Below are 27,399 nucleotides of genomic sequence, written 5' to 3'. Positions count from 1 at the left end.
ACCACCCCGCGGCGCCGGCGGCTCCTCCTCCTTGCCCCGGGCATGGAGGGAAGGGGCCGCCCCCCAGCCCTCCCCGCCGGGGCCGCCACGGACCCCCGGCAACCCCTCACACCGGGCGAGGGGCAGGAGTTCCGCCAGCACCGGGAGCCCGCATGACGGGCACGCCGATCAGCCAATCGTCTCTCAGCGCTCGCTGGCGGCGGCCCAATCGTGGCGGGAAGCGGCAGAGCCAGGAGGGGGTGCTGGGACGTGTAGTCCGGCTGAAGGGCAGTGAAGTGGCGCCCGTGAGGGAGGACTACGTGTCCCGGCAGGCAGCGCGGGGCAGCGCTGGCCCCTCCGGATCCTGCTGGGGTAGGGTAAGAGGGAGCGTTCGCTGCGGGAAGCGCCCACGGTACGCCCGTCATGGAGCGCAGGGGGCAGGCGGCAGCGGGGAGCGAAGCAATCCCCGAATCAGGTTTGCCTCAGAGCTGCGCACCGGCAATAGCTTAAGCACGCACGTGTTTTAAGCGACCCTGAAGGCGTGTGAGAGGCGCGCTTCAGCAGGAGCCTTGGACACAGCTTAAGTAAACTCGTCAGAGGGAAGGGAAAAACAGTCGATGCTAGTGAAACATGGAACCATCATCACTTGAAATGGCAGGGGGAAAAACATCCCCGCAATATTTAAACTGGGCAACAGTTCTGCAGTGTTTTTATCCAAGTTAATGCAAGGGAAGGGTTTAATCCAAATGATGCAGGGGCTGATGAACTTGGAGAAGAGATGGCTCAAGGGGAGATCTGGGAGATCTTGTCCGTGTATATATCTATACATTTATGTGTACTTGGAGGGAAGGTGCAATGAGGACAGAGCCAGGGTGTTCTCGGTGGTGCCCAGTGACAGTGTCAGAGGTGATGGGCACAAACTGAAACAGAGGATGTTCCCTCTGAACATCAGGAAATACTTTTTTACTGTGACGGTGACAAAGTGCTGGCATAGGTTGCCTGGAGAGGTTGAGAAGTTGCCATCCTTAGATATTTTCCGGAGCCATCTGGACATGATCCTGGGCAGCTGTCTCTAGGTGGCCCTACTTGAGCAGGGAGGTCGGACCAGAAGGTCTCCAGGGGACCCTGCCAACTTCAGCCATTCTGTGATTAAGTGTAATCTGCCACCAAATGGGCTGGTATTGCTGTTTCCCATGCTTTTACTTAAGAGAAAAAAAGGTGCTTTTTTTTTTTTTTTGATAAGGTTAATTTTCAGCCAAGTCAGTTCCCTGATGCAGTTCACCTCTTGGCAGAGAAAAGGAGAGGGAAACAAGGGCAGAACTGTTTACAGCTCTCACATTAAAGCAACTGTGAAACTAAAATTTTGAGCATACTGAAAGGCAAAAGAATAATTGGAAGAAAATTAGGAACAGGACATTGGGCGTATATTACTTTTTGTTTCTCGCGTACACATTTCCCACTCTAAAGTTCAAACCTCAAAACTGAAGTTAAATGCAGAACAATCTACTCTTCTGCCACAGAAATATACAGAAGCTGCTTCTGAGTCCCGGAACAGAGCTTGGGCTGGCTCACCAACACCAGCCATCAATAGCTGTTTTATTTGTAAAGAATCTGGTTTCTTCATCTGACATCCCTTTTTTTTCCTGTCCCTGTTTCTTTAAAGCTTGCAATATAAGTGTTATTCTGTCATTACCTGTGCCTTTCAAGGAAGATCGGTCTCTTTTTCCCATAAAATCCTTTCTGCAAGGAGACTGCATTGCTATTGTTTGGCAGCATGCACAGGCCTGGACTGCTTCACACAGCTGCTTCCTCCAGGCCTTTGGCACCCTCACGAACAATGTATCTGCCGAAATCATCACTACCTGTAATAAATATGGGTCTTGACTTCTCTGAGCACTCGAGGCCTCCACCCATCATGACGGATGGGTTCAAAGAAAATAATTCTGCCACTACTCTTTATGTTGTTGGGGTTTTTTTTGTTTTTTTTTTTACATTAGCTACCACTTCAGCCTCCTATCCCATTCTGTCATCACTCACTATGGTCTCCTAGTTACCTATGAATAGACATGTTGAGCATGTTTGCTTTATTTCTATCTAAATTTTGATCTTCAGAAGTTGGTAGATCTTATTTTTCCTGTGATAAGTTTGCACTTGTTGGGTGTCTCTGATAATGGCTACATATATCCAAGATCAATAAAGTGAACAAGAATTAGAACTGGAGCTTTGGTTTAGACTTTGGTACAGCTATATTCACATGCTGAATGGTAAGATTGATAGAAAGCCACAGCACTGCCTTTTATCTTTTAGAAATTGTTTTTTCCACTGGCTGCAAGTGAACTCTGGCTACAGGAAACAGATTGTGAAACTGGCTCCAAGGCCTGAACTTCAGATTTCAGCTCTTTGTTTTATAGATTTTAGTGTAGTACTTTGGTAATTGAGATGAAGGTGGTTTATATTTTCCAAACCAAATCTCTGCAGTTTTCTGATACGAGGTCAAGCTTCCTTGTGCACTGCAAGACATTGTGGAAATCAAGGTCAAAGGCTACCAGTGGAATTAATCAGAGCCTGAAGTTCGGGGAATGTGTTTGTTTGATTTGCGTGTTCACTGACTGAAGTTAATATGCTTGTTTTTGATCTCTAAAGAATGGATAAGAGAAAGGCAGAATTATGAAGGAAACAATCTGGCAGCTCATCCAGAATTACAGCATTTGAGTTTTCAAAATGATAAGCTGAAGAAAAACAAATTTGTGGCTGTTTTAAACCTCACTATTTCCTTCCTTGATGACTTATCAACTTCCCTCTTTTTTAACTAGATAAGGACTTCTATAACCATATGCAAATGATACCCAGTGGCAGAATTATGTTTGAAAATACAGTATCTAGTGGTTGTATTCATGTCCTTTCTAACATCTAAGGCCTAAAATATATTATATTTACTTTTAAAAGTGTATTCCAGTTTCTGTATGTCACGAAAGAGCAGTTTACTGCAGAATACATTTAGTCGATTACTGTAGAACTAATGCTAACATGCAGCTTAGGAGGAACTGCTTTTTAAATTACATTCTTTCAACTGCTTTCATATACACCTAGTTTTGTTAAGGCTTACTTCCTTCCAAATAGTAAATACCTAGGATGGGATCACTCTCTTCTAAAAGTTCACCCTCCCTCTTTAGATCTGGATATTGGCATGTTGCCACAATAAATAGCACTCCACAATATAATGCGTTTTTCTTCACAGTAACCTTCTGAGGAAACGAAGTTCTGTGACTCCTGTTTTGCAGCGAGATACCAAAAAGCCAAAGGCTACTCCTTTACTGCCTTTGAACACAGGCTCAGGCTTGGTGTCAAGTCCAGACTTGTATATCATTCCAACAGACTATCCTCGAAGATTGAGCAAACTACAGTTTAAGATGTTTAACATCTGTTTAACATCTTTGTCAGTGACCTGGCCAGTGGGATCGAGTGCACTCTCAGCAAGTTTGCTGACAACACCAAGGTGTGTGGTGCAGTCGATGCACTGGAGGGAAGGGATGCCATCCAGAGGGACCTTGACAGGCTTGAGAGGTGGGACTGTGTGAACCTCACGAAGTTCAACAAGGCCAAGTGCAAGATCCTACATCTGGGTTGGGGTATCCCAAGCAAAAATGTAGACTGGATTGAGAATGTGTTGAGAGCAGCCCTGAGGAGAAGAACTGGGGCTCCTGGTGGATGAGAAGCTAGCATGAGCTGGCAATATGTGCTTGCAGCCCAGAAACCCAACTGTGTTCTTGGGCTGCATCAAGAGAAGCGTGGCCAGCAGGTTCAGGGGAGGTGATACTGCCCCTCTACTCCACTCTTGTGAGACCCCACCTGGAGTGCTGTGTCCAGCTCTGTGGTCCCCAGCATAAGAAGGATGTGCACCTGTTGCGGTGAGTCCAGAGGAAGGCCATGAACATGATCAGAGGAGGCTGGAGCACCTGTCCTATGAACACAATCTGAGACAGTTTAGCCTGGAGTTTAATCTGAGAGTTGTTTAGCCTGGAGAAGAAAAGGCTTTGAGGAGGCCTTACAGCACCTTCCAGTACCTAAAGCTGGAGAGGGACTTTTTACAGAGGGACATAGGGATGGAATGCCTCACAATGGCACAAGGGGGAATGGCTCTAATCTGAAAGAGGCTAGGTTTAGATGAGGTATTAGGAAGAAACTCTTGATGTTGTGGATGCCCCATCCCTGGAAGTGTTCAAGGCCAGGTTGCATGGGGTCTTTGAGCAGCCTGGTGTAGTGGAAGGTGTCCCTGCCCATGGCAGGGGGTTTGGAACAAGGTGGTCTTTAAGGTCCCTTCCAACCCAAATCATTCTATGATTTTATGTGGGAGAAAAGGTGGCCTTGTTTTGCTTCTGAGGATGTGTTTGTACATTTAGCATGTGCTCTGGCCTATTATGCGTTGCAGGTGTACGTTTGCACCAAACTCTGCCACCCTGCCTCCTTAGAGGTCCCAAATACAGCAGGGATGGGTAAGTTAGTCACTGACTGCTTCTTAGGAGACCAAATCTTTCATGCAGAAAGCCTTTGGAATAGGTTTGTGCTGAAGGGTGGGTTGCTTTGAGAAAAGCTGGGCTGTGATGTACCAAAACTACAGGCCACTTAAAGTCCTGCTACACTTTGCCAACCCTCTGATTGTACTACATTTATACTTAACTGTTTAAATATAGTACTTAACTATATAAATGTGGCCTGAAACACTGAAGACTAAGAAAAGACTATGGGTGAACTAAAAGTTCAGTTCTGAAAAACTCCACTGAGCAGCCACCTGAACTCTGTTAGTCTGTTTCTGGATAGAAATATTCAGAATTGCTCCAAACTGGGCATCTTGGTACCTGTCTCCCCTTTGTGCCCATTTGTGGTCTAGGAAGTAGGTAGAGCAGCTCCAAGAGAGGTCCAGCTGAGTGAAACCTCTCCAAGCCCAGCAAGTCAGGTTCTGCTGTTGTAGCCACAGCTAGCTTCAGCACCTGGCTGTATTTGGTAGAGTGCTGACCTTCAGTACACCGTCAGTGATGAGAATATTGGCTTGTAGCTCAAAGGCATTTATGTCAACACCTCCTAACTCCCAGAAAAGTATCCCAGGTGCTTAGAAGGACTGCAAAATGGAAAGGAAACATTCATCACCTCGGTTGTTGAATTTGTGCCCTATTGGAAAACATGGCAAATGTGTGACACTGGTGTGAACTAGAAGGAAGGAGACACAGGAGCTGTAGGCAGTTATTCCTGGTTTCTGGTAACTAGTCTCAAGCCCAGTGCTGTTTTTTATCCAGGAACTATTTACTACAAAAATGCATGAATAAACCCCTGGTCTCTGTTTTGACGATTAAACTAGATGAGAGAGACACATCCTTGTTTTACTCTGTCTATTGCCTCAGCTGCCTTATCCTTGTTCTAGACTTTTATATGCTTTTCAGAACAGGGTCATAACTTCAAACAAAAAGGTGGTGACTCCCTGTTTCCTTCCTGTTCTTCTTCCTCTCAGTCTAGCATGATTGTCAGGGATGAGACATGAATGTTCCTCAGGAACTCCCACTTCCAGGCAAGTGCTATGACCACTGGGTAACAGCACAGAGAATATGGATACTATTTCCTCCAGCTGCACTTTAAAAGAAAATGAACATTGCTTATTGGGAATTTATATCTGCTGACAGGCCAGAAGGCCTTTTAATCACCTTTGGCAGGCTGTCTGTTAGTAGAGACCTTGGTGTTTTCCAGCAGTAACACAAAGAAAAATGCTGTGACCAGCAGCTGCATAAAATGAAGTCACAGACCAGAAAAGCTACAGGGACTCTTTATTCATTGTTTTTAAGAATGGATTTTGGCACTCACTGCCAGAAAAGGACTCCAAATTCTGAGTCCAAAGAGTATAAACGTGCCAAGCACCAGGGTGGGTCTTCACACATATCTATGTTCATGGAGTCTCCCCCAACTCAACTTTTGTTAGCTCCTCACTGAGTTTGCTGCTTGCTTTGGACCTATACTTGCACTTCTTTTATATTCAGGGAATGTAAGCCTGTCATCACCACACTCAGCCCTGAGGCTAAAAGGTTCGGGTATCCTGGAACATTAGTCCCTTATCAGTCCCATCCCTCTAACTTATTAAGATCACACAGAATGGCAAGAATTTAAGACAAGACACTAGAGATTCACTAAATTGCCTTGCAATCAGAAACTGCATTTAGTTAACAGGGAAGAAATGCCTTTAAAAATTTTATAATCAATTGAAGTTAGTTTTCTGTCTGCAACATTGCGCAGAATTTTGTAGCATCTTACTCAGATTACTTTACATCTCTGAAGTCATGAAAGTTTAAATACACAGAAGCAATTAATGACTTTGAATACTCAGGGCAGAAGTAGTGATAGAACTATTTTTGCATTTCTGAGTACTCATTATACCATATGATATATAAACTGTTTGGCAGTTATACTTAGGACATTGTGCTTGGTCAGGATGCACAAAGAGGATGCGTTGAAGTTGCAACGAATATTCTGAGTCATGTAAACAGATAATATTATTTAAAATTATTCTTCAACAAAATAGGTCTCCAAAATAAGATTGAGGAGTTTCTCTGACTCAGATCTGCTTGCAATTTTTCTGCGTAGTTAAAGACAACTGTTCCTGACAAAATAGGATTTTGGGAATAATTTCTTGCCTGGAGTGAAACTTATGTTTTCCTTGTTAGCATCTTTTTTTTTTCTTCCTCATTCTGATTCCTAGGTTGCCTGATGTACAAATGAAGAATGGAGTTCTTCTTCCCTGCCAGGTGCCTAGCTATCAGTAGCATAGGAATATATGGAAAAAAAAGTAGGTGTGGTAGTTGGTAAAAGGAGACAAATCCTATGAATGATTACCTTCTTTGTGCTTCTCTTCTCATCCATGTCAAGTTTTTATAGTTATCTGTCTAAAAATCTACCTCCTACTCTCTCTTCATGCTAGGATACTGGATGAAGAGACTGACAGTTTCCTTGAGAAAGTATTGGTAAAAACAGAAGTTTACTTTAAAAATAAATTGCGAGGCAACGGTGACGACAGAATCTGTGTGTTTCATCTGCCTAAAGGGCAAGTTGCAACATTCATAACAATCTGTCAATGATACTATTAAATATTTGAGACACAAAAGGTGAAAATTATCATGCAGTAAAAGTGTTTACTGTGAATGAGTCAGTACCTGCAAGAACTATCCCATACCTTGTAATATTTCTTCACTATGATTGTCATTTCAACCCACTCTTACATTTGCCCTGCCCTACTCTAATATGACTTTTCCTTTTTGCATTTGCCTTTCTAATCTCTAATTATTCTGCCTGTGCACAAATATAGTCTTTTATACTGGAGTCAGTTGCCCTTGAAAACCTTCCCTTTCCACAACAGCAAAGCCTTCCTCCTTTTAATCAAGGGTCTATAGCCAAAGCCAGTAATTTCCTCCTGCCTTCCAATCTGTCAGGACACACTAAGCTAAACAAACTACATATGGAAGACAGTGTGATGGCATCAGCAAAAAATAATAGTGAAGAGAAAAAGGAACTTCTTACATTTTTTATGTAAAGTACGGAGGAAACCACCTTCAATTACCACATCAGTCAGTGCACTAAGAGCAAACAGCATCTGTTGGAACTGGATTTTAAGTATAAAAGGAAGAAATTTGATAGTTATTCTTGTTTGAGGGAAAACTGGGTATTTTTACTTTGAAAAAAATCGTAATTTTTTATGCTAGAAGAGGGAGTGGGAAAAGAAGAATGCCAAATGGAGAGGGGCAAGGAACAAAGCTACAGGATGATATAAATACAATGAAAACAGAGGAGATGAGGGGCAAAACCCAACTGCAGAGTGGGGGTGGATGACAGGAGAAGAGGAACTATGAGCGAAGTGAGGAAGTATATTAGTGACCATTTATAGTATTTGAGTTTGGGTTTGAGTATAGTTGAGTTGAGTTTGAGTATAGTATTTGAGTTTGGGTTTGATGCTTATTACAAAAAGGTTATATTTGATTACTTTGGACTGATTAAGGATTTATAAATGTAATTATTTTGATAACACTATATTCCAGGCTAGATGCCTTCGTGCTAATGTATTACTAGATAGGAATTTGCAGTCTTGCTCCTCTGAATTCCAAGTTCAGTTATTGTGTGCACATACAGATTAAAGCAGTTTGCACCAACTGGATTTCCCCACAAAGTATTAATTATGAGTCCATCATGCCCTTTTGAATGAAGGCCCAATTGAATGAGGAATTGGGTCTGCTGTGCTCATTGAAGAAAACAGCAAAACTCTAATGACATTATGACCCAAATTTGCTTGCCCGGTTCTAACTGCCAGGTTAGAACCTATTCCTAAAAAAATTGTCAGAAAAATATCTCAGTTTTTTCCCCACCAGGTTATTTTTTTGCCTTGTTCACAAGGTACTTGTATAACTCATTCCATTTTCTTTCTTCCTCTTTTTTTGTTCTCTTTCTTTTATCTCTAGCAGTTAGGAAGTAGAAAAATATGAGTATAAATGCTTAGGTCTGACACAGTGAAAAGTCTTAGGAGCTTGTTGGTTTTTTGGTGTTTGGGTTTTTTTTTTTCATTAAAATGCCAGGTTTTATCCTACTTGACAGTACATATGGTGTCATGAGAAAACATAAAATGCCATTTCTTTTCCTTCTCTTCCGAGACTGAAGAACAATGATTGTATGAAAGTTCTGCATAAGACTTGAGATTCAGGAATGAATAGGTTTTACTACAGTAGCATCAAAGAAGAAACTGGGCACTTAACCTTTATATATCCAGGTCTGAGACTGCCAGTGTGTATCTTGCAGTTTGTACAACACACTGAGTCCCATGGACTCATCTGTGTCAGTTTTTCAAAACACCCCCAGGTTCCTTAATTTCTCTAAAATATTTTTGGCCATTTTCTCTAAACTTATTTAAACTGGAACATGACAAACCTTAAAAACATGTTGAAATGCTTTATTGATTCAGTGAGGTTTTACGTCCTTTTATTTTGCAGCTGTCACCATTTCACTTCTAACCCACTTAGATTAGAGATGGCATGGGAGTACCAGTTACTTAGATATGTCCTGAGCAATGTCATATGTTTCAGGCTGATTAAAGTAGTTGTGTCAGGATGCTAGAGACTGGATGTTCCCAAAACAACAGTGCAGTTTGCATACAACATTATTTATTTCTTTTTTTGTCTGTGGAAGGGCTGTTCTTTTTCTGTTGGGAATAAGGCTGAGTGTTGCAGCCTAGCTACTACAGCTGACCAAGCTTTCCCCCTGGTTCTCAAAGGAAAGGGTGGAAAAATAGACCAATTTGGATTTTGTCAAGAAAATGGCTTCTCACATAGCCTTTTGCCAGCAAAGCTTGGCTCAAACAGTCAAAGCAGCAGCCAGAATTCTGGGAGTTTCTTGGTATAGCCTGTGTTGGGGCAGTTCTTAAAACTTCTCCTAGGTCAGATAAACAGTGAATCATTCCTTGGTTCATCTGAGACTTTGTTTTCAGTTATGAAAAAAACCACTATAAATTTTGCATGCCCAGTAGGCCAGGTCATAAGATATATATCTTTGTATTTCTTTCTGAAAAATGCTTTGATCTGTTTTTTCTTTTTCTCCTTTGAAGGTGTTCTGACAGCACCTCTTTCTTTGGTTCTAAAAGGTTGCCCTCACAAGTGATTTGAATGAACCAGTGTCTCCATGAGATAACAAACATCAGAGAATTTAGTGGAAACATTCCTTACGTTATCACATTTTTCATTTAGTATCTTTTGGGAGACTGTTAAGCCAGCATTGTTCCCTGAGTCTGCTGTAGTTCATATGTGGAAAAAGCTTTTCCATATGCTGCTTTATAGTATGGGACATAATTGTGTATGTGGCAAAATGTTTCTGGACTTTTCACTTTGGGAGACATTTTCTTAAAACTTTTTTAATGATGTGGCTAGCAATGCAGGGGAGGAATGGAAAGGAGAGGAAGAGGGGGGATGAAAAAGTTATAACTGATCTTTCTGTAACATTTGGGATTTCAGTTGTATTCTGTAACTCCCTAATGTTTTTATGGTGAAAGACAGCAATAAATGTCAATTGATTTTTACAGCAACCCAGTCCAGTACTCTGGCATTTAATGCAGGCCACATGCAGCAAAACTAAGTGGAAACTGTATGAAAGTAAATTGTGTTAGTGCATAGATGACCGAGATGAAGTGGGAAATTCCCTGTTTGTCTTAAGGTACCAAACTCCAGCTTGCTTGCTCTCCTTTGAGGCATGAAAGTCACATATACAGGTATGGACCTGATGATGGGATTGCTCCCCAGCATACTTTGTGCAAGCTCGCTCTCAGCCTGCATGGGTTGGTGAGCCAGCAGGCAGAAGTGGTCCCACTGAGGGATGCTCATCCAGCCAGGGATGAGCACACTGGCTGCAGCAAGGTAGGAAGTAGACACTGCATGTGCATTAATGCAGTACTGTCACAGAGCTAATCTGCTGTGCCTGGCATCATGCACCATGCACAGGGTTACAAACATGTGGCACAGAACTCTTTGAGCCTCCTGGCTCAGACTTGGAGAAAAACATAGATGGCTTGGCCAGGCTGATGGTTAAATGGAAAGACCATGGTCAGCACCAAATTGCCCTATGCTTGATGCAGAGTATGTGGGAACCGGCTACTTTGTGTTTTTCTTTATAAAATAACATTGGGTATCTGAGCATCACTGCTGCATCCACCAACACAGGCTGGGCCACTTCTGGTTTAAAAACTCAAAGAGCTGATGCTAACTCCAGACGTGACCTGCACAGCACAGGTGCTTCACCCTGCTTACCACAGCAGTGCAGGCCACTGGGGTGGGAGTGCAGCATTTCTTCCTTCTTCCCCTCCCCTCTCTGTGTAACTAGGGTATTTTGTCAACCTCTGTTTAATATGCATACTTCTCCCTTGGCTGTTCCCCAAACTCAAAGGAGTGCGCTGATTTCCTCAAAGAAGGGCTTGTCTAAACAACGGTGTTCTGGCTGCTTTAATGAGTGTTGTTCAAGTGCTAGATCCCCCTAAGCCTTGTGGAGTTACATTAGTACAAACATCACTGTTTGGGAAGCAATATCTGCTTTAAAGCACCTCTCTAGGGCAGGTGTCCATGGTAGCGTGGAATAAAAGAGTGGTTTAAGCTTGCAATGGATGTGGGCTGTGTTAGACTTTTTAAAAAGCAAACCTGTTTGTGATGGTTTTATAGAAGCTTAAATACTTGGGGAAAAAGTTTGTGGTAGGACAGTTGACGTTAAAACATACGTCAAGCTACTTAATTATTTCCTGGTAGGTTTCTTGTCGCAATGGGCTGAAAGTGGCCAGGATGTTTAGTGATGTCTTGCTGCTGCAGAGTAACTTGGTCCTTTTCCTGGCACATCTCTTTGCCTGAAGTCTGCAGTGTTGGCATTATTCCTGTGCAGTGTGATCATTACAAACTATATTCACCTGCTATTAGGACTCGACAACACCAGAGCACCTCTCCTAGAGTAATTATGCTGACAGAGCCTCCAAGCACTATAGCAACCATTCCTTCAGCCTACTTCACACAGCCTCTGCATCTGAGGAAGCTGTGGTAAAGCAAGGCATCCGTAACTATGTCTGCAGCTGAGTTTCTGCAAACAGAGGTGTCTCGGTCCTGTGGTGTTTTCTTTCACACCCTTTGCTGAGACTGTGCTATTCGGAGCAACCTGGGGATCTCCCCGCTCCAGCTGCAGGGGGTATGTTACCCTCTGCTGTGCTGACAAAGTTGCAGGTTTTCATGCTGAAGCCCACACTGGATTAGCTGGATCACTACCACCAGGTGGGTGAGCTGGCCTCTTCTCTTTCACTTTCCTCTGGCTTCGCTTGCAGAACTAAAGGGGTTTTACTTCTCTTTCTCCCAAGTGGGTGTCCCCATGTTCCTGCACCTTCGTGTTGCTGAGCTTGTCCCAAAACTCTCACATTTTCTGGTGCTTTATTCCCTCCTTCTCTTATTCGTTATTTGCTTTGGATCACCACCCTCCTTATAACTGCCCACAGATCCATCTCCTTGGATACAGCAAAACTTGTTTATGTGAAAGTAATAAGGAAACTAATTGGTGCATAGCTGCACAGGCATGCGAGGGAGCCATGTTCCATCGGAGGATGTTGGAAAAGCAAGTCTCCACTTATGCTGACTGCCAGAAGGTTGGGTTGTGTGAGCAAAAAACATCTTCTTCCTCTGGTGTTTCCAAAGTTGCCTTCCTTTGTTCACAGCAGTGGTGGGAAACTTTTTGCATGCTCATATGCTTATTTTTATGGACCTTTTTTACTAGTAATTTTTGTCACCAGCATGTAGGGGTTGAGAAGCAATGGGAAAATTGGTCAGTCTTGCTTTTCTCTTATTTTGTGGAACACTGCTGGTGTACTGTGCCATGCCAGGACCATCTCCTCACCTGTCTTGGCCCTGATCACCCCTGTGGCCACAGGACTTTCCCATCCATATTTTGAGGTTTCTGCAGCTCCCTGCTTTGTGCCCCTCACTGCCCCTGCCCCTCGTGTTGTTGGACAAGGCTGATAGGCCTGGCAGGCTGTTAGAATTAGTCAGGTGTCCCTGCATGGCCTTTCCGGGTCCTCCAGGACAGAGCTGTGCAGGCCTTATAAGCAGATTTTGTGGCCATAAATGTGGCAGGGTCACCAGGTGGGACCTCTTACCAGAGATGGTGGAGGGCCTGGCTGCCTCCTGCTGCCGACCCAGCACTGCCAGCTTGTGGCCTGGGCTTGGAAGGGATGGCCCATGGGAAACTCTTTGGAAAAGGCCTGTTGTACAAAGGTAGCCTGGATAGCTTCCCACTTCGGGGCAGGGGGCCCACCCTGAATGGTGTGGTCTGCCTTGGGAGTGTTAGCACACAAAAGTAGTGGTCTTTAGGAGGCCTCAAATCAAGCAAGCCCTGGTGAAGAGATGCTTATGTAGACATCTCTGTGATGGCAACTTGGAGGAGGAAGAAAGGGCTTCTGCATACCGTTTGTTTAGTGCATGTCTTGAAAAGATGGTATGGATGGGGGGTGATTTTTTTCTTGTTTTATATGGCCTCTGCAACAGTGCTGTAAGAGCTGATCCTGGAAAATTTTTCTGTTATTGAAAATTTTTTTCACCCAGTATGAATGGCTTTTCCCAGGGCCTGCATCATCCGCAGGCTCCAGTCTTGGTTTATGTTACTTCCTCCTGTTACTAGATACCTCCTTTGGGTGACCTTCTTGGAGACTAACATCTGTAAATAGCCTTGCCCAAGCAGGAAGACTGTTCCAGTTGCATGCCTTGTATTTTAAACTCAAGTGATACCATAATTGTTGTATCACTGAACCTTCAAATAAGCTGTTTTTCTTTTAGCTGAAGCTGTATATGCTCTTCATTTCTTACACTGTATCAAGTGAAATGCTTGATATTATTTTGCTAGGTAGCAACAGGTTGATTTAAAACTTGCTTTAACTTCCTAGAGGTTGTAACAGCGTAAAGCAGTTTCTGCAAATTTCACTGTCCATGTCTTGAGTATCAAGGAAAATCACTATTTGACAGGCTGTGAACTGTCTTCAAATGTGCTTCTGATAAGGAATGTGAAAGGGCAGGGGAGAAAGGGAGTAGAGAAACAGGACTTAATACATATCCCTAATAATGGGGATAATGCTGGGGCTATGGCACATTAAATATCCTTCTGATATCTCAACACTAAATGTGGAGAACTGTGTCTTTATTATGTAATAATGGACATTATTTACCATGTGTAATTTGGTTTTTCATCCAAAAGGATGAAGAGAAAAGCATTTAGGAGGCTGCAAATGGAAACAGGCTGTATATGCTTGTAATGCTTACTCTGCAGCAAGCACGTAGAGGCAAGACATTGAAGTCTGTAAAACAATTAATAGAAAATGCTGTTAATACTTGGATTTTAAAAGTACAAAAATCAGCATAAGTTACTAGAAACCACCGAGAAAAATCTTGGAAAATTTTGAGCGGTCAAAGAGAGCTGTGTTTAGCATTATGAAAGGCATTGTTTTGGAATCACTTTAAAATACAGGACTTGTGTGGGGGTGTGGAGTTTGTTGCTATTATTATTATTATTATTATTATTATTATTATTATTATTATTATTATTATTGTGCACATGATCTGGTTTGATATAAACAGAGCCAGGGACAGCCCAGTGACATACTTTGAAAAATCCTACATAGTCTGTTAAACTAATAATGTTAAGTAGCTCTCTTTCTACAGGCTATGGATTCTGAATCAAAGAACAGTTTCATAGGAAGTTTTCTTCAGCCACCAGATCAGATGTTTCCTGCAGCTCTTGCTTATACAGAATCAAAGAAGTTGGCAGCTGTTGCTGGTGACAGGCCTTCTATCCCAAATAAGCAGGGTAAAGCCAAAATATGTCCTTAAAGTGATCTTTTTAATTGTTCCATTAAATCTCCTGAGCAAACTCCCCATTCTGTTTTACTCAGTTCAATGGCTTTTTGTGATTATCAGGCTGACATTGAGACAGGATGTATATGTGTCCTGAGGGAGTAGTCTCCCTGAAGTCATATGTCTGGAGTGGAAACCTCTGCAAGTCTTCTAACATCCTTATAAACTTTGCCTTTGAAACTTGTTTAACTTAAAGTTGTCAGACTTCCTCTAAAAGCAAAGGAGGATGCTTCAAACTCAGCAGAAGCAGTTCATGACTTTAAATACAGTAAGAGAAGGTCATTAGTGTGGTACCTCCAGTATGGTATGACTTGAAATTGGCTTTACATAGCCAATTTAACTATTTAACTCCATTCAGCTTAAAATCACTTCTAAGTGATTTTTTGTGTGGTATGTTTCCTTAGGAGAACTTCTGAACTATTCAAGCTCTCAGGAAAGTTATCAGCATGAAAGTTAGTCTATATGAAATATGGGTCCACTATGGTGGTTGTGTGCCTTCATGGGTGACTACTCTTTGGAGCTCACAAAGCAAATGCTTGGGGGCTTAGCGTATCTGGAGAGCTTGGTGAATGATAAGGGTACTCATCCTTGGACTCACAGTCATAGCCCATGAGTGTGCATGTGATCATTGTTCTTCACCTGAAAAATCTACAACTTTGGTGGTAATCATATGTTATGCAGAGTTTGGGCGTTTTGGATTAAAATGTTCAGTGTAGTGTTACTTAGCTAAGTGTTTAAATAAGGAAATGTTTGGCATACCAGTAGAAAGATGGAAAAGGTGGTCCCGCTTTATTCTTTTGGGTATCTGGTTTTTATTTGGGGGGGAGGGGCGGCAGGGGAAGTTGTTTGTTTTTGTTTGATTGATTTGGGGGTTTTTTAAGCTGATGAAAGTTGTTAAGGAGCTAGCAATATTTGATGGGTATTCCTTTAATGAGAGAATTGGAATAAGGACTTACAAAATATCAGAAAATAAACTTGACTTGTTACAGAACATGTCTTAAACTTCCACAGGTGTATATACTTTTTGGAGTGTTGGTAGACTTTCTCTTGTAGCTGAAATTACAACTTTTATTTTTGGCATAATTTTGACAAATACTGATTTGTCAAAAAGCTAAAAGCAAAATCTTGCAAACTTGTTTCTGTGGTTTAAAGAATCATCAAATACAAGAAACTAGGTATATTGCTTACAGTATATTGCAATATATATTGCAGTATATATTGCTTACAATAAGCAATCATCAACTTTTGAAACAATAAAGTGTTGCTAAATTTTCTCTTTGTATCTGATTTCTCCCCCTGTTCTGAGAATGTTTTCTTTTTCTAATCTGTGCAGACCAGTTGTATTACACCAAAACTTGTGACCTCACTTGGATACCTGTGTTCCCTGCTTCTATGTAAACAGAAGTCCCAGGATTTATTATACTCTATTTGTCATGATTTCTTTGTGCTTGCTGCCATTTGGAGTGAAACTAGTTTTGCTCATAGGACCAATGTTTTATACCTCAGTTATGCAGGAAACATGTCCATTTTCTCCCAGATATGTTGTGCATATGTTAGTATATTTAATAATTAATATAATTAATATAATTAATATAATTAATATAATTAATATAATTAATTTTAGGAGTGATCCTAGGAAGAAAATTTAGGTATTATATTGCAGTGTGAAGCATTTTCTAATAATGATCATCATCATCATCATCACAATTGGGAACTGTTACTTAAGGTGTAACTGCTGCATTGTTTGCTAGCTGTAGTGGCAGCCCTGAAAACTCTTCAAGAAAAGATCCACCGTCTAGAGCTGGACAAGTCACAGGCTGAAGCTGATCTGTGCAGCCTCTCCAGAGAAGCTGCTCAGTATAAGAAGGCCTTAGAACATGAATCCTGTGAGAAGGACACAGCACATCAGGAACTGATGCAACAGAGGAAAGGTATTTCTTTTAAGTGATAAGGTGTAGCCACAGCAGCTCTAAGACTATATAATCCAAGGAATGTTTGTTTTGAAAAACTCCTAATTAACACAGCCCCCCTTCATTCTTTGCTTCAGAACTGGGGAGGTATAGGAGCTTGATAATTGTGGATCAAGTTGAGGTATTTTCTTACATATATTAATGAAGTATTGCATAACCCATTAAACTATTTTAAAGACTAAGCATATTTCAGGTGGTATGTTTAACTCTTACAATAAGCAAGCAGCTGCTTACATAACACTGCTAACTTGAGAAAAGATAGGAGAAGGGAAGAAACCAGAGTCTGGTTAGATAGCTGCTGATACAAATCGAAGTAACTGCAGTGCTCATGTCTTTGGAATTCAAATTAGAGACTAGCTCTGAAAAAACATTTTGATTCTCATGTCTTATATATAAAATACATTGTAACCGTATGATTGGTTCGTACTAACAACACTTTTCTTCCATGTTTTGAAGACAGAGACCTCCTCAATGAAATTACAGTCTGGCTAAATGTGTAGCTCCCTTTGCTGTACCAAATGTCTTGTTTCTCTCTGTAGATGCAAGTGAGCAGTTAAATGCAGCACAGTCCTGCTGCTCCCTGCTGGAGAAACAGCTGGATTACATGAAGAAAATGGTTTCCAGTGTGGAACTGGAAAAGAAAATTATTTTAGAACAACAGGTGAAGCCTTCTAGCATACTAACCAAGTAGCTATATAGTTCAAAATTATAGAAATATGCAGGATCTGAATTTTTTTATGGCCATCATTTTTTCTCAGCTTTGCTCAGGGTGGTAGCAAACAGAAGCAATTTACTGTCTGACTGGCTGATGACGACCATTCAATGAATTGCATGAAAATCTCCCTGGGTGGAACTCCTAATGAGAGAAACCATGCTAATACTTGCACATTTGGTAGACAAAAAGGTTGCTGGAAACTTAAGTCATCTTTGTCAGCCTGGTATTTTTCATCACTTTGCAATTTAAAAAATATGAAATTTAAACTAGTCAAACACCTTTGCTGTAGTGTGGGATTTTATTTTTTTTTTTCTGTCTGAAACAGTTTCATTCAGCTGCCAACTCCTTTCTTGCTTATTTTTTCCAGGCCCAGCTGCGGAAAGAGGAAGGTCAGAACTGGCTGGAACTGCGTGCAAAACTTGAAAAGCTTGAAATACTAGAAAAAGAGTGTCTTCAACTTACTGCTACTCAGAGAATTGCCGAAGTAAGCATCCATGGAATGACAGTCTGAAAGTCATTTGGTATAATTTTATGGCATACTATCAATAGTAATAAGTTTTGCAAAAGTTACTTCTGTTAAAGCATACCTGACTGAATGCCACTTTGGCTTCATTTGCATGAGTCTTTTTTCAGTCTGGGCTTTAAAAGTTGCTACAATCCTTTGTTATCCCACATTACAATTGCAAGCTACTTCAGACTTCTGATTCAGCATGGCAAACTGAATTGTGACTAATCATTCTTGTCTTCAAATTCAGGACAAGATCAAACACTTAGAAGAAAAGGTTTGTAAGGAAGACCATCAGCGTAAGCTAATACAAGATAAAAGTTCTCAGGTAGACTGAAAACGTTTTATTTTATCTTATTTTTTAGGACTGAAGAAAGCTATTCTCTCATCCAAAATACCTTCTTTTTTTTATTACATTTTAACTCCACGTGTTTATTACCCAGGGAGAACTCCAGCAATACTTCTTAGACTAGTTATAAACTACATATTAGAAAAGCTTGCCAGGTGTGTTGCATATCTCAGTGAAGACTCTACTTGGGTTTGTATTAATAACACAGTTCATCTGCCTCAATGCTGCTTTAAGTGATCTAGGTAGAAAATTAATTTCTAGAAAATCTGCAACTAAATCAGATAACCTTTATTTGCAGTACCTAGGAATAGAGCTATACTTGGAAGAATCTTTGATCAGTGATTGTTCATCAAATGAGATCTTGAATAATTCATTATTCTGTGAAGCCATAATCAGTTTGTTGGGCCACCATACATCTGAGAGAGGAGTATTTTTGGAAGAGAGCAAAATCAAAGAAACCTTTTGTTGAAGGGGCAAAGTAGTAGCATTCCAAACCTCACTTTGTGGATAAGTAGCAGCCTTTTGAAAGAGAGCAGTTGTGAGGGATTCCCTTGGGGTGGGGTGGGTTAATATAGAGCTGAAGAGTAACTTTGAAAGAACCTAGCCATAAACAAAGCTGATACCTTAATTTAATTCATCCCTGCTGTCAGTTTTTGTACCTCATCCAAGGATGATAGGTTTTCATCAATTCAGAAAGCTTTAAATAACATGCAGATTGTAGCCCAGGTGTCTGACTACCTCCATAATCTAGCAGAATGACACAGTTGAAAACTTGCAGGCTTTTGGGTTTCTTGCTTAAATGGCTTGCTGCTGCAGAGCAGAAAGCCTAGAACAGAGATTTTATCTTCTGAGAAACATACTAAGAATGACTTTCTCAGAGCAGGTGGTCTGACTTTAGCAGTAGTATAAACATTTGCTCAAGAAAGGACTTAAGTGCAGTAAACTGAGTCCTAAACTAGTATTGGTGCCATCTTAGTGCACTGCAGAATGGATTTAGGTCTGTTGAATCTGGGCTGGGAAACACAGGGTGTGGCATGGTTCACTTCCTTTTGATGACAGAAAAGCCAGAATATTCTCACTTTAGTGGTGGACCTCCAGCATTGTTTAGCCAGAACTGTTACACATGCCAAAACAAAGTCCTTGTCCTATGTTTAATTGAGAATGATTATTATCCTGTTTATCATGGGCCTTTTTGATATCAACTTTGAACTACAGAGCAATCTAAGGATTGTCCATCAGCTTTGACCTCAATGTTACACAGAGGCTTAGTTTGTCCCCAGATTGCAAAGCCAAATGCTCATATTATTTCGATTTTATGATCAGATCCCCAGCATGTGGCAGAATTGGCTTATCTCAGTTGCTGATTGTCACAGTGGAAAAATACAGCTGCTGCAGCTGGATGTGAGAATGAGGAATTCTAAGATAGCACTGTAAGATCTGCCCAACACCCTGCCTTCCAAGTAATCTGTTCAGTTTTTAAGAATAGCTTATGCCTTCCAAGCAGGACAGTTAATAGTTCCCTTAATTGGTTCTTATCCATGCATGAAAGAGGGAATTAATTAAACCATGATATTTCATACTTCTAATATTACATTAAATGGTTTTTTTCTTTTTTGCTTATTCCCACAGCTTCAAACAGGATTTCATATAAACAGAATTTTGATGTCTATGGCAACATCTCAACGTGAACCTGAGAATGAAAATGGGAAGAAGAAAAAACCTAAGAAGGTAACATGAAAAATTTTATTAGCATACTGTTGCTGATAGCATCTGGCTCACACAGAGATTGGAATTTGTGAAAAACAGTGATGTAAGAGGCACTTGATTCATCTGCTGCACTTTACTCCATTTTCAAAATGACAAACAGTGCTGAATAACTCTTTTTTTTCCTTTTCTTTTCCTTTTCTTTTTCTTTCCTTCCTTCAGTAATTAAAGTGATACTAGGGGTGTTAGCACCTCACTGGAAAACCTTCCCTTACCAGCTCGACGATAACCTTTGTTACAGTCTTCCTGCTGTCCCACATGTTTCATAGCTGCCTTTCAGTTTATGAATCTGGCAAAATTAGTTTCCAAAGGAGTTTTAACTCAGCATCTTAAGATGGTGTGTTTTGAGGGGATTGCTGAAATCAAGAGAATTCATTTTACAACACATGTTGCAGATCAGTCAAAATTTTGCAACTGTGGTTTTGAAAACTTAAGCAAGGTTCAGTTTCTTTAATGACAACCTAATTGTCAAACTATCTGCTACATGCATATGGAATAAAATTTATTCATCTCAGCTATTACAAAGTCTTACTCACTGCACATACAGGAGGGAAATTATTTTTTTAAAACCAGAGGGAAACTGAGGTGATGCATTTCTCTCTGAGTTTATTTGAATTTTACTTACTAAAAAAATGAAGTTTAAGATTGTGCTCTTGGGTCAGCAGATTGGAATTTCTTGTCTTATGTTTTCTTATGGCAGAGAAATCCTATAATGAAGAAAATGCACCTTTCACAATTACATGTAAAGGCTGGTGAACTACCTTTTGTGGCTGGGAAGGTGGGTAGAAATCAATGTTCTCACTAAAGTGGCATCTACAGTTTGAGTAAGTCTCTTTACTGTAATTGCTATTTACTTCTGTAAACCACTTAATAATTCTTCTTTAAGTCTGTCAGCTCCAGCTATTCTGTCAGTGCAAACGTACAAAGCGTGTTGCATATTATGAAGCATCGCAATCCATGTATCTCATCACAAAGACAAAGAGGAGCTATGTCTGGGATTTGCAGACACAGTGCCCTTTCAAAATGTGTATCATCGTGTTCCACGTCACCTACTGCCACCAGAAGTCTTTCAGACCTTCTGTTGGCCACACAAGATGAGCTGGGCCAAATGAGCTCGTGAGTACTCATCCCTGGTGTTATGAGTAAAAGTGACTTCAGCAGTAGCCCTGAGAAGCTACAGGTGTGCTATATATAGTTGAGCCTAGCCTTTTTTAGGTGTAGGACTACTCCTTGACAGAATGACCTGAGCAGGCTTGACTGGTAGGATTTTTCTCATTCAAAAAATTTTTTCTCTCCTAGTGTTTAACTGGTCTTGTGAGCAAGCAATATACTTTTCATCTGGGTTTTTCTGCTTCCACATCGTGTATTTACATGAGCTGCTACTGAAGTAACAGCTGCAGCAAACAAAAAATCTTTCAAGCATGTGCTTTTTAGAAATTATGAACATACTCTGGGATTTACAGAGTAGGCCAAAAATGTTCTTCAGGACAAAACTGCAAAGGTGGTGTTAATACTGAGTAGCCCTGCAGGATGCAGTCAGTCTGGGTGGTGGAATAGGTTAGTACAGCACTGGTATGAATAGTCTTGTCACAACATCTGTCCAGTTCCTTTGTATCACTCTGTGTTCTCTCCATACATGCGTAACTGATGGGTCTTTGTGCTCAGTCAGTCTGCCCTTCATACCCTTTGCTTGTTGCAGGAGAACTTGTTGGTCCTGTAAGGGGGTTGTGAAAGAGGGACAGTCTCCTGCCAGAAAATGGGCAGGGTGTGGAAGAAGCTAATGCATTAAATGGGAGTGTATGTATCTTTCTAGCCATGCAAGTAAATGGGGACCACAACTTGTGTTCTTAGGCATCTTCTGATTAATGCAAGCTTGTACAATTGTGGGCCAAAGCTATGTAGCTGGTCATAGCAAACCTGTTGACACGATGAGCTGTGGTTTCAACAGAGGAGGGTGTGTTGGTTAAACCAGTTAGGATGTTGACAGTGATTTGAAACCCTTGATGTGGAAAAATTTAAACTGGCAAGCAACCTCATCTTCAAAAAACAATGTCTGGCTTACTCATGGCAGTTCAAGGACAGGCTTTGGGTTTTTTTTTTTATAACAACAACCAGTTGCTTCAATTAAACTGTCAAGGAGCAGCAATTACTCGGAAGTCAGAAAAGAAGCCGTGACTTTTGTAAAGAAATGACTTATCTAAGAGAGGGTCTCTGGTTTCAACTAGTTCAGATATCTAAGTATCAAGCAGATCTACACAATTTCTTTTAGTTAAACTGGTTAATTTAATTAATTTTTGAATAGAATATTTTAATTTGAGTAATCTGTCAGAAAAATTGTAACTTGAATGTACTAGTTTAAACAATACTTTTCTGTTCTACGCTAAGCTTTCAAAATCTGCACTAAAGCAGGCAGGAAGTGAAAATGCTGTATTGCATAGCTGCTGTTTGCTTTAAAAAATCTCACATACACTACTGTACGTGTAGTTGTTAAGTCTGTGAGAAGAGGGAGAAATAAGGTGGACATCAGCTACAAGTTTGGAGTGAGAAGATCAGATGCATGGGAAAAGCTTTTCCTTTTCTCATGTTAATATATACCGGATTAATGTGTTGTGTAAGAGGGTAAATAATGCTAAATTGTACTCCAGACAAAATAGCTAGCAGCTCCTACAATACACTGGAAGTATTGAAAGAAATCCTAGGGACTATATCGTAAATACTTAGCGTGCCATTCTTGTCTTTAACAGTGAGCATCGAGAACTTCTGAAGCAGATACAGGAGACTCAGGATTCCAGAATTCATGAAGGCCTGGAACAGGAGCTGGATTGCCTTGTAAAACAAATGGAGATTAAAGGAGAACAAATATCCAAGCTGATAAAGCATCAAGCTACTGTAAGAATAACGTGTAAAGTCTCTAGCTAGTCACATTCTAGTTGAAAGGCTGCCACAACTCTGCCTCCTGTTGTGATCAGCTAGAATGTCACTGGAATGTTTTAAGCCAGGGTGTTCCACTATGAGTTATTGTAATTAAACTGCTACCTTGTGTTCTTGTACCTCCCAATTCCTTCATTTGATCAAGAAAAAGTGCTCACAGCTGGCAGCTAGGAATGTATGCTAGTGGGAAAACTTCCTGCCCTGTGTCCATTCTGCAATACAGAGCTGGGTTGCTCAGTCTGTCACTTCTGCTCATTGTGTTAAGACAAACTGTTGGGATTTCATTCCTTTGTGTCCCTCTGGGAAATGAGAAAATAGAAGCTATAATTCCTGTACAGACTGGATTAAATGTCTTTTATATTTCTGAAATATTGAAGCTTTTTGTTAACTAAATAGTCTGTTGACCAGAGCTTCTCCAAAATCATAGCCAGACAAGACTTTCAGTTTTGTTTAACCCCGAACCTGTCTGCATTCTGTCAGTATTTGGTTTAGAGCCATAGATAACAACTTTTCATACATGCCCGTATAAAATCACTCTTCTGTAGATGAACAGCTTAACTCTTTCATAGCAATTTGTTTTGGAACATATGATTAAAAATTAAATCCATAGTTCTGTCTGATAGCTTTCTGTTCTTCCATCTTATGTTTCAGGATAAATAGATTCACCCAGGAATTTTGCTTATATGGGAAACAAAACAAAACTCAGTGTGAGGGCTTATGAAATGGGGAGGTTATAGTTAATTTAATTTAAATCTGACCAATTTTATTCATGCACATTCTGTGATAGATTTTGTTCACTCAAATTTTTTATTGTCCGTGTAATTGCAAGCATAAAGGTGCTTTATATCAAAGCAGAATTGTCAGTGTTGCATGTTAGCAACATGGATTGGGTCCTCGTTGCCTCTCTTGGCAACGTCAACAGTTTTTTGAATAAATCCCATATATTCTTGAGGAGCCAACAATTATGGTGTTTTCCTTGCCTCAGAATCTTGCTGACTTCATCATCCAGGAACCTAAGTGGATAACTGCACCTTTATTTCTTTCTTTTACATATCTTTATGGCTACAGTTTGCGTTTGTTTTGCACATACGATGTGGTGCAACCTTGTTGTCATCCTTGCCTATTATCTGAGTGCAGATCTTCTGGCAAGTCTCTGTGCTCCTGTACAGCCTTATCAGAGCACACCCTTTAGGATCATTATGTAAATAGTAACATCTGTATGATTGCTGTCTGTCATGCCCTGGTTATCAATACAGGCCATTCCCATAGCTCCTTTGTCTATACTGATGCTTTTGCACACACGTCTGTATTTTGTACAGACCACTCTTAATATTTCTGATGTATATTTCTACTTCTAGAACCTGTCATACTGAAAATGTCATAGTCATCTCGGTGTTTCACAGTTAATATTATGTTCTAGAATGCAATTAAAGTTAATTATTTTTAGAAATGGACTTGAAGCCTAAATTGGCATTTGGAATGCTTCCAGCCTAATTTTATCTTTGGGAAGTGACCTTTTCACGCCAAGTGCAAGTCAAGACTTATAATTTGACATTTAAAAAAACATTCTTTAGCAATTAACCCTATTTATTCTGTTTTCCATTTTTGCTAGGGAGACCTCAAAGTAAGCTGCTTAGATACAGTAACCAATAAGAAACAGTATACATTTTAGAGGTTTATTGCTTTTTTCGTTTGTTTTTTTTCATTAGGGTAGTACAATCTGAAATGGAAAAAGACTTGTAAATATAGATTGGTAACAGATGATATTCTATCTCTCTCAAGCAAGCATTTCTACCTTAGGGAGTGATGGGATTCAACAACCTATTGGGTGTGGGTGAGGTTAATTTTCTGTAATTCTTTCTGTATGGTCAAGGTCAGTTTTCTGTTAAAGCAAGACAATTGTGCAAGATCAGTAAGTTTAAACTTTTTTTTTTAATATTCCTTGGACATCTGTAGTTTGGAGTTTGGTATAAATCCCATAAGTTCTACAGTTGTGGGTCTTCGGAGTATGTAACATGCTATCTTTCTTCCTAGGTACAGAAATTAAAGAGAAAAACTCAGAAATTGAAGCAAAGGGCAACTCATGTCAAACTAAAGTGTGGTGACCAAAAAGAAGCAGCAGAGATTGCAGTCACTCTAAAGGAAAGTAAGTCTAAATCTTGTCCTGGGCAGAAAAGCAGAAGCTCTCTTCAGCTGCTAAAAACTGTGAGGAAACTTCAGTCGTCTCTGAAAAAAGATGATATCATCTGAGAATAATAGTTCTGAAGTTTGCTATATTAGTTTTTGAAGTTGTCTGACATCTAACAAATTTTTAATTGCACAAAATACCTTTTAAAAATAAAATAGATACAGTATAGATGTAGATATAGATTCTAAACTGCTTATTCTCAATTTGTTCACCTCAGAATTAACTTTCATGTAGGGTAGCTGTAACTGGATTACGCTTTCTTGTAATAAAGTGTTTTAATGGACTAATTAAATGCTTATTTATTAACTTGTCAAATAAAATTTTATACCTTTTTTACCCCTAAAATAGAGTGCGATCTTTGGTGTCCTGTTTCTCCCTCTGCCAAGGAGATACTTAGAGTTTGCTTTTCCAGAATAACTAGGGCTGGTTCTTCTATGCAATTAAAAACAGTAACTGTTTTTCTCTAGTAACTGAAGATTCAGATAATTGCAACTGAGGCAGAAGAAGACATATTGTCTCTTATTTATATATTTTTTCATTATTATTAATATTATTACTCTATAAGCTTTATTGACAGTCTTAGGCACAGCTGGGGTCTGGAAGCACAACCCATGACTTGGTTTAACCATGATAATATGGGAATGTTCTTGATTAAGTGCATGGAAGGGGCCACTACCAAACGCTTGGGTGCTTGTCTTCTCTTCAGCAGAACCTGCCTCTAGCACAGTGTACAATATCTGAGCTGTCATAGAGGAGACCTTGAACTGTGTACCAGTACATGTTGTAGAATTTGTGAACTTATACAAATGCTTATGCAAATACAAATCTTTATGCTAATGGTAACTCTGTTCTTTTCCACCCCACACTATGTATAGTAGTAAAAAACGTAATGGTGACTTCAAATCAACACTGGTTATTTAGTTGCAATAAATTCTTGTCTTGAGGTTTCTGACTGATACTGAATTTCCTGGGTGTTTGCATATTGCAGAAAAAAAAGTAGCTTCTTCCAGATGTGTAAGTTCTGCTGCAGATCTGTTTTATAAAAAGAATGCAGTGGTTTTTTCAAGCCTGTATGCAGGTAAGAATAAGAATTGGAGGCATACTGTCAAGGGTTTTGAATAAAGGCTAGTAATGGGGTATGGTCCTAATGGGAGGTTGAGTCTTTGGATCAGTAAGTTTTACTCTGGCACCCTTCAAGGCAAAGGATTAGGAAAAATTTCAGATAATTAATTTATATTTAAAAGAGAGTGTTACAATCTTTGACAGGAGTTATGTGTGTGAGCTTTTTAATGTATATGTGTGTGTGTGTGTGTGTGTGTGTAGTTTATATGCCCTAAATGTATTTATCAGGACCATGGAAGACCAGGTTGTTCAGGCGATATTCAGGGATGGGTTTCCTCCACTCTGTTAAATTGCACAGACATCCTTCTTATGGATTATTTCTGGTTTAGAAAAACACATTGTATGCCTAAAAACAGACAAAATTCTAAGCATGGTATTTTCCTGGTGTAGGTTTATGCATTCTTTCTGAGGTAGGTTTATGCATTTCTGGACACTGGAATCACTGATACTGGCAGGGATACAATGCGTAAATCACCTGTTCTCTGTGTCTTGACCAGGTATTTTAGTGGACTATAAAATCCTGGGGAGAGGGGGCTATTTTGGAGCTGTAACTGAAGAAGGAGCTGTAACTGGCTCCCCTCTTGGACAGGGGCTGTGGTGGAGGGCTGCAACTTTGGGTCAGTCAACAAGGTACTGGATGAGGCAGTGCTTAAATGACAGCAGTCTTCAAAATGTGTGCATTGACAGGACCTCTCTATTCCCAGAATAAAACTGCTGTGTTTGCCCTTCTCAGGGGTGAGTGGCTGGAGGGAAAGGGAAACAGGTGAACCTGGTCCTGCTGGCAGCTGGACATTTCTCATCTCTGCCTGCTTCAGAGGTGCACCATGAGCTGAAAAAGCTGTCTTGCTCAGACCCAGGAGCTGGGATTTGAGAGGGGAAAATAAGAATGGATAATGCTTGAGATTACATTGGTTGACAGGGTAAATCACTTGTATTTCACATCAAAAAATTTAATTACATTTTAATTTTTTTTGCTTTTTTTTTCTGAAGCTTTTGTTTCTCTAGCGCGTGTGTTTTCACACACTAAAGCAAAGCAGATACATTTCAGCATGGGCTGGGAGGTTCAAACCAGATACAAAGGAATTGTATCCCAAACCAGTTTTCTTGCTTGAAGAAAGGCAGAAAATTTGTTTTCAGATTGTATCTTGGGAGGGTAGAGTAGGATGTCAGCTGAAGTATTTATTAATTAGTGTATTCACAGTTTGAGGCAATTGTCGGTCACATAAAATAAGTCTTCAAAGAAATATACAGCAGTGAATAATTCCCTAAAAGCTGCAGGGGTAAAGTTAAGCTGGTGCACAACTGTGGCGAAGTTCAACTCCACGAGAATTAGGCAGATGACAGTGAATTTTGCTGGGATCTGAATGCTTCACGTCTTTGTGCTCCAAAAATGTTCTGGCCTGGAACTCCACAAACGTACATTGGAGAAAGCATAGTGGTCAGA

At 40.4% G+C, this 27,399-nt stretch overlaps 1 protein-coding gene across 6 annotated transcripts; it reads left to right on the top strand.

Moving 5' to 3' along the window:
* The first annotated feature begins 339 nt into the window (after positions 1–339).
* Positions 340–25,671, top strand: CEP57L1 (centrosomal protein 57 like 1). 6 transcript variants are annotated; one of them, XM_027693660.1, is made up of 11 exons: positions 343–454; positions 14,220–14,364; positions 16,163–16,342; positions 16,921–17,042; positions 17,464–17,580; positions 17,852–17,929; positions 19,580–19,678; positions 20,415–20,492; positions 20,601–20,830; positions 22,459–22,603; positions 24,680–25,670. In XM_027693660.1, exons 2-11 carry the CDS (start codon positions 14,223–14,225, stop codon positions 24,893–24,895), a joined length of 1,407 nt encoding a protein of 468 aa, XP_027549461.1. In that variant the 5' UTR covers positions 343–454; positions 14,220–14,222; the 3' UTR covers positions 24,896–25,670. The 6 variants fall into 6 exon arrangements, with proteins under 6 accessions (XP_027549478.1, XP_027549461.1, XP_027549471.1 ...); XM_027693670.1 differs by having other exon boundaries at positions 343–480; positions 14,216–14,364; XM_027693632.1 differs by lacking the exon at positions 343–454 and adding an exon at positions 12,121–12,782.
* The last annotated feature ends 1,728 nt before the right edge of the window (positions 25,672–27,399 follow it).

The sequence above is a fragment of the Neopelma chrysocephalum genome, unplaced genomic scaffold (assembly GCF_003984885.1).
Source record: "Neopelma chrysocephalum unplaced genomic scaffold, ASM398488v2 Primary Assembly neopelma1_23, whole genome shotgun sequence".
Taxonomy (NCBI): domain Eukaryota; kingdom Metazoa; phylum Chordata; class Aves; order Passeriformes; family Pipridae; genus Neopelma; species Neopelma chrysocephalum.
The sequence above is the reverse complement of the archived record's forward strand: the minus strand, read 5'-3'. Positions and strand labels throughout refer to the sequence as shown.

What these genes read in the sequence shown, in the direction of transcription:
- CEP57L1 (XM_027693632.1), top strand. Translation starts at nt 12,633, where the DNA reads ATGTGGCAGGGTCACCAGGTGGGACCTCTTACCAGAGATGGTGGAGGG. An exon ending in ACTGATGCAACAGAGGAAAG is followed by an intron (nt 16,343 to 16,920) that starts GTATTTCTTTTA and finishes TTCTCTCTGTAG; the next exon opens with ATGCAAGTGAGCAGTTAAAT. An exon ending in CTACTCAGAGAATTGCCGAA is followed by an intron (nt 17,581 to 17,851) that starts GTAAGCATCCAT and finishes CTTCAAATTCAG; the next exon opens with GACAAGATCAAACACTTAGA.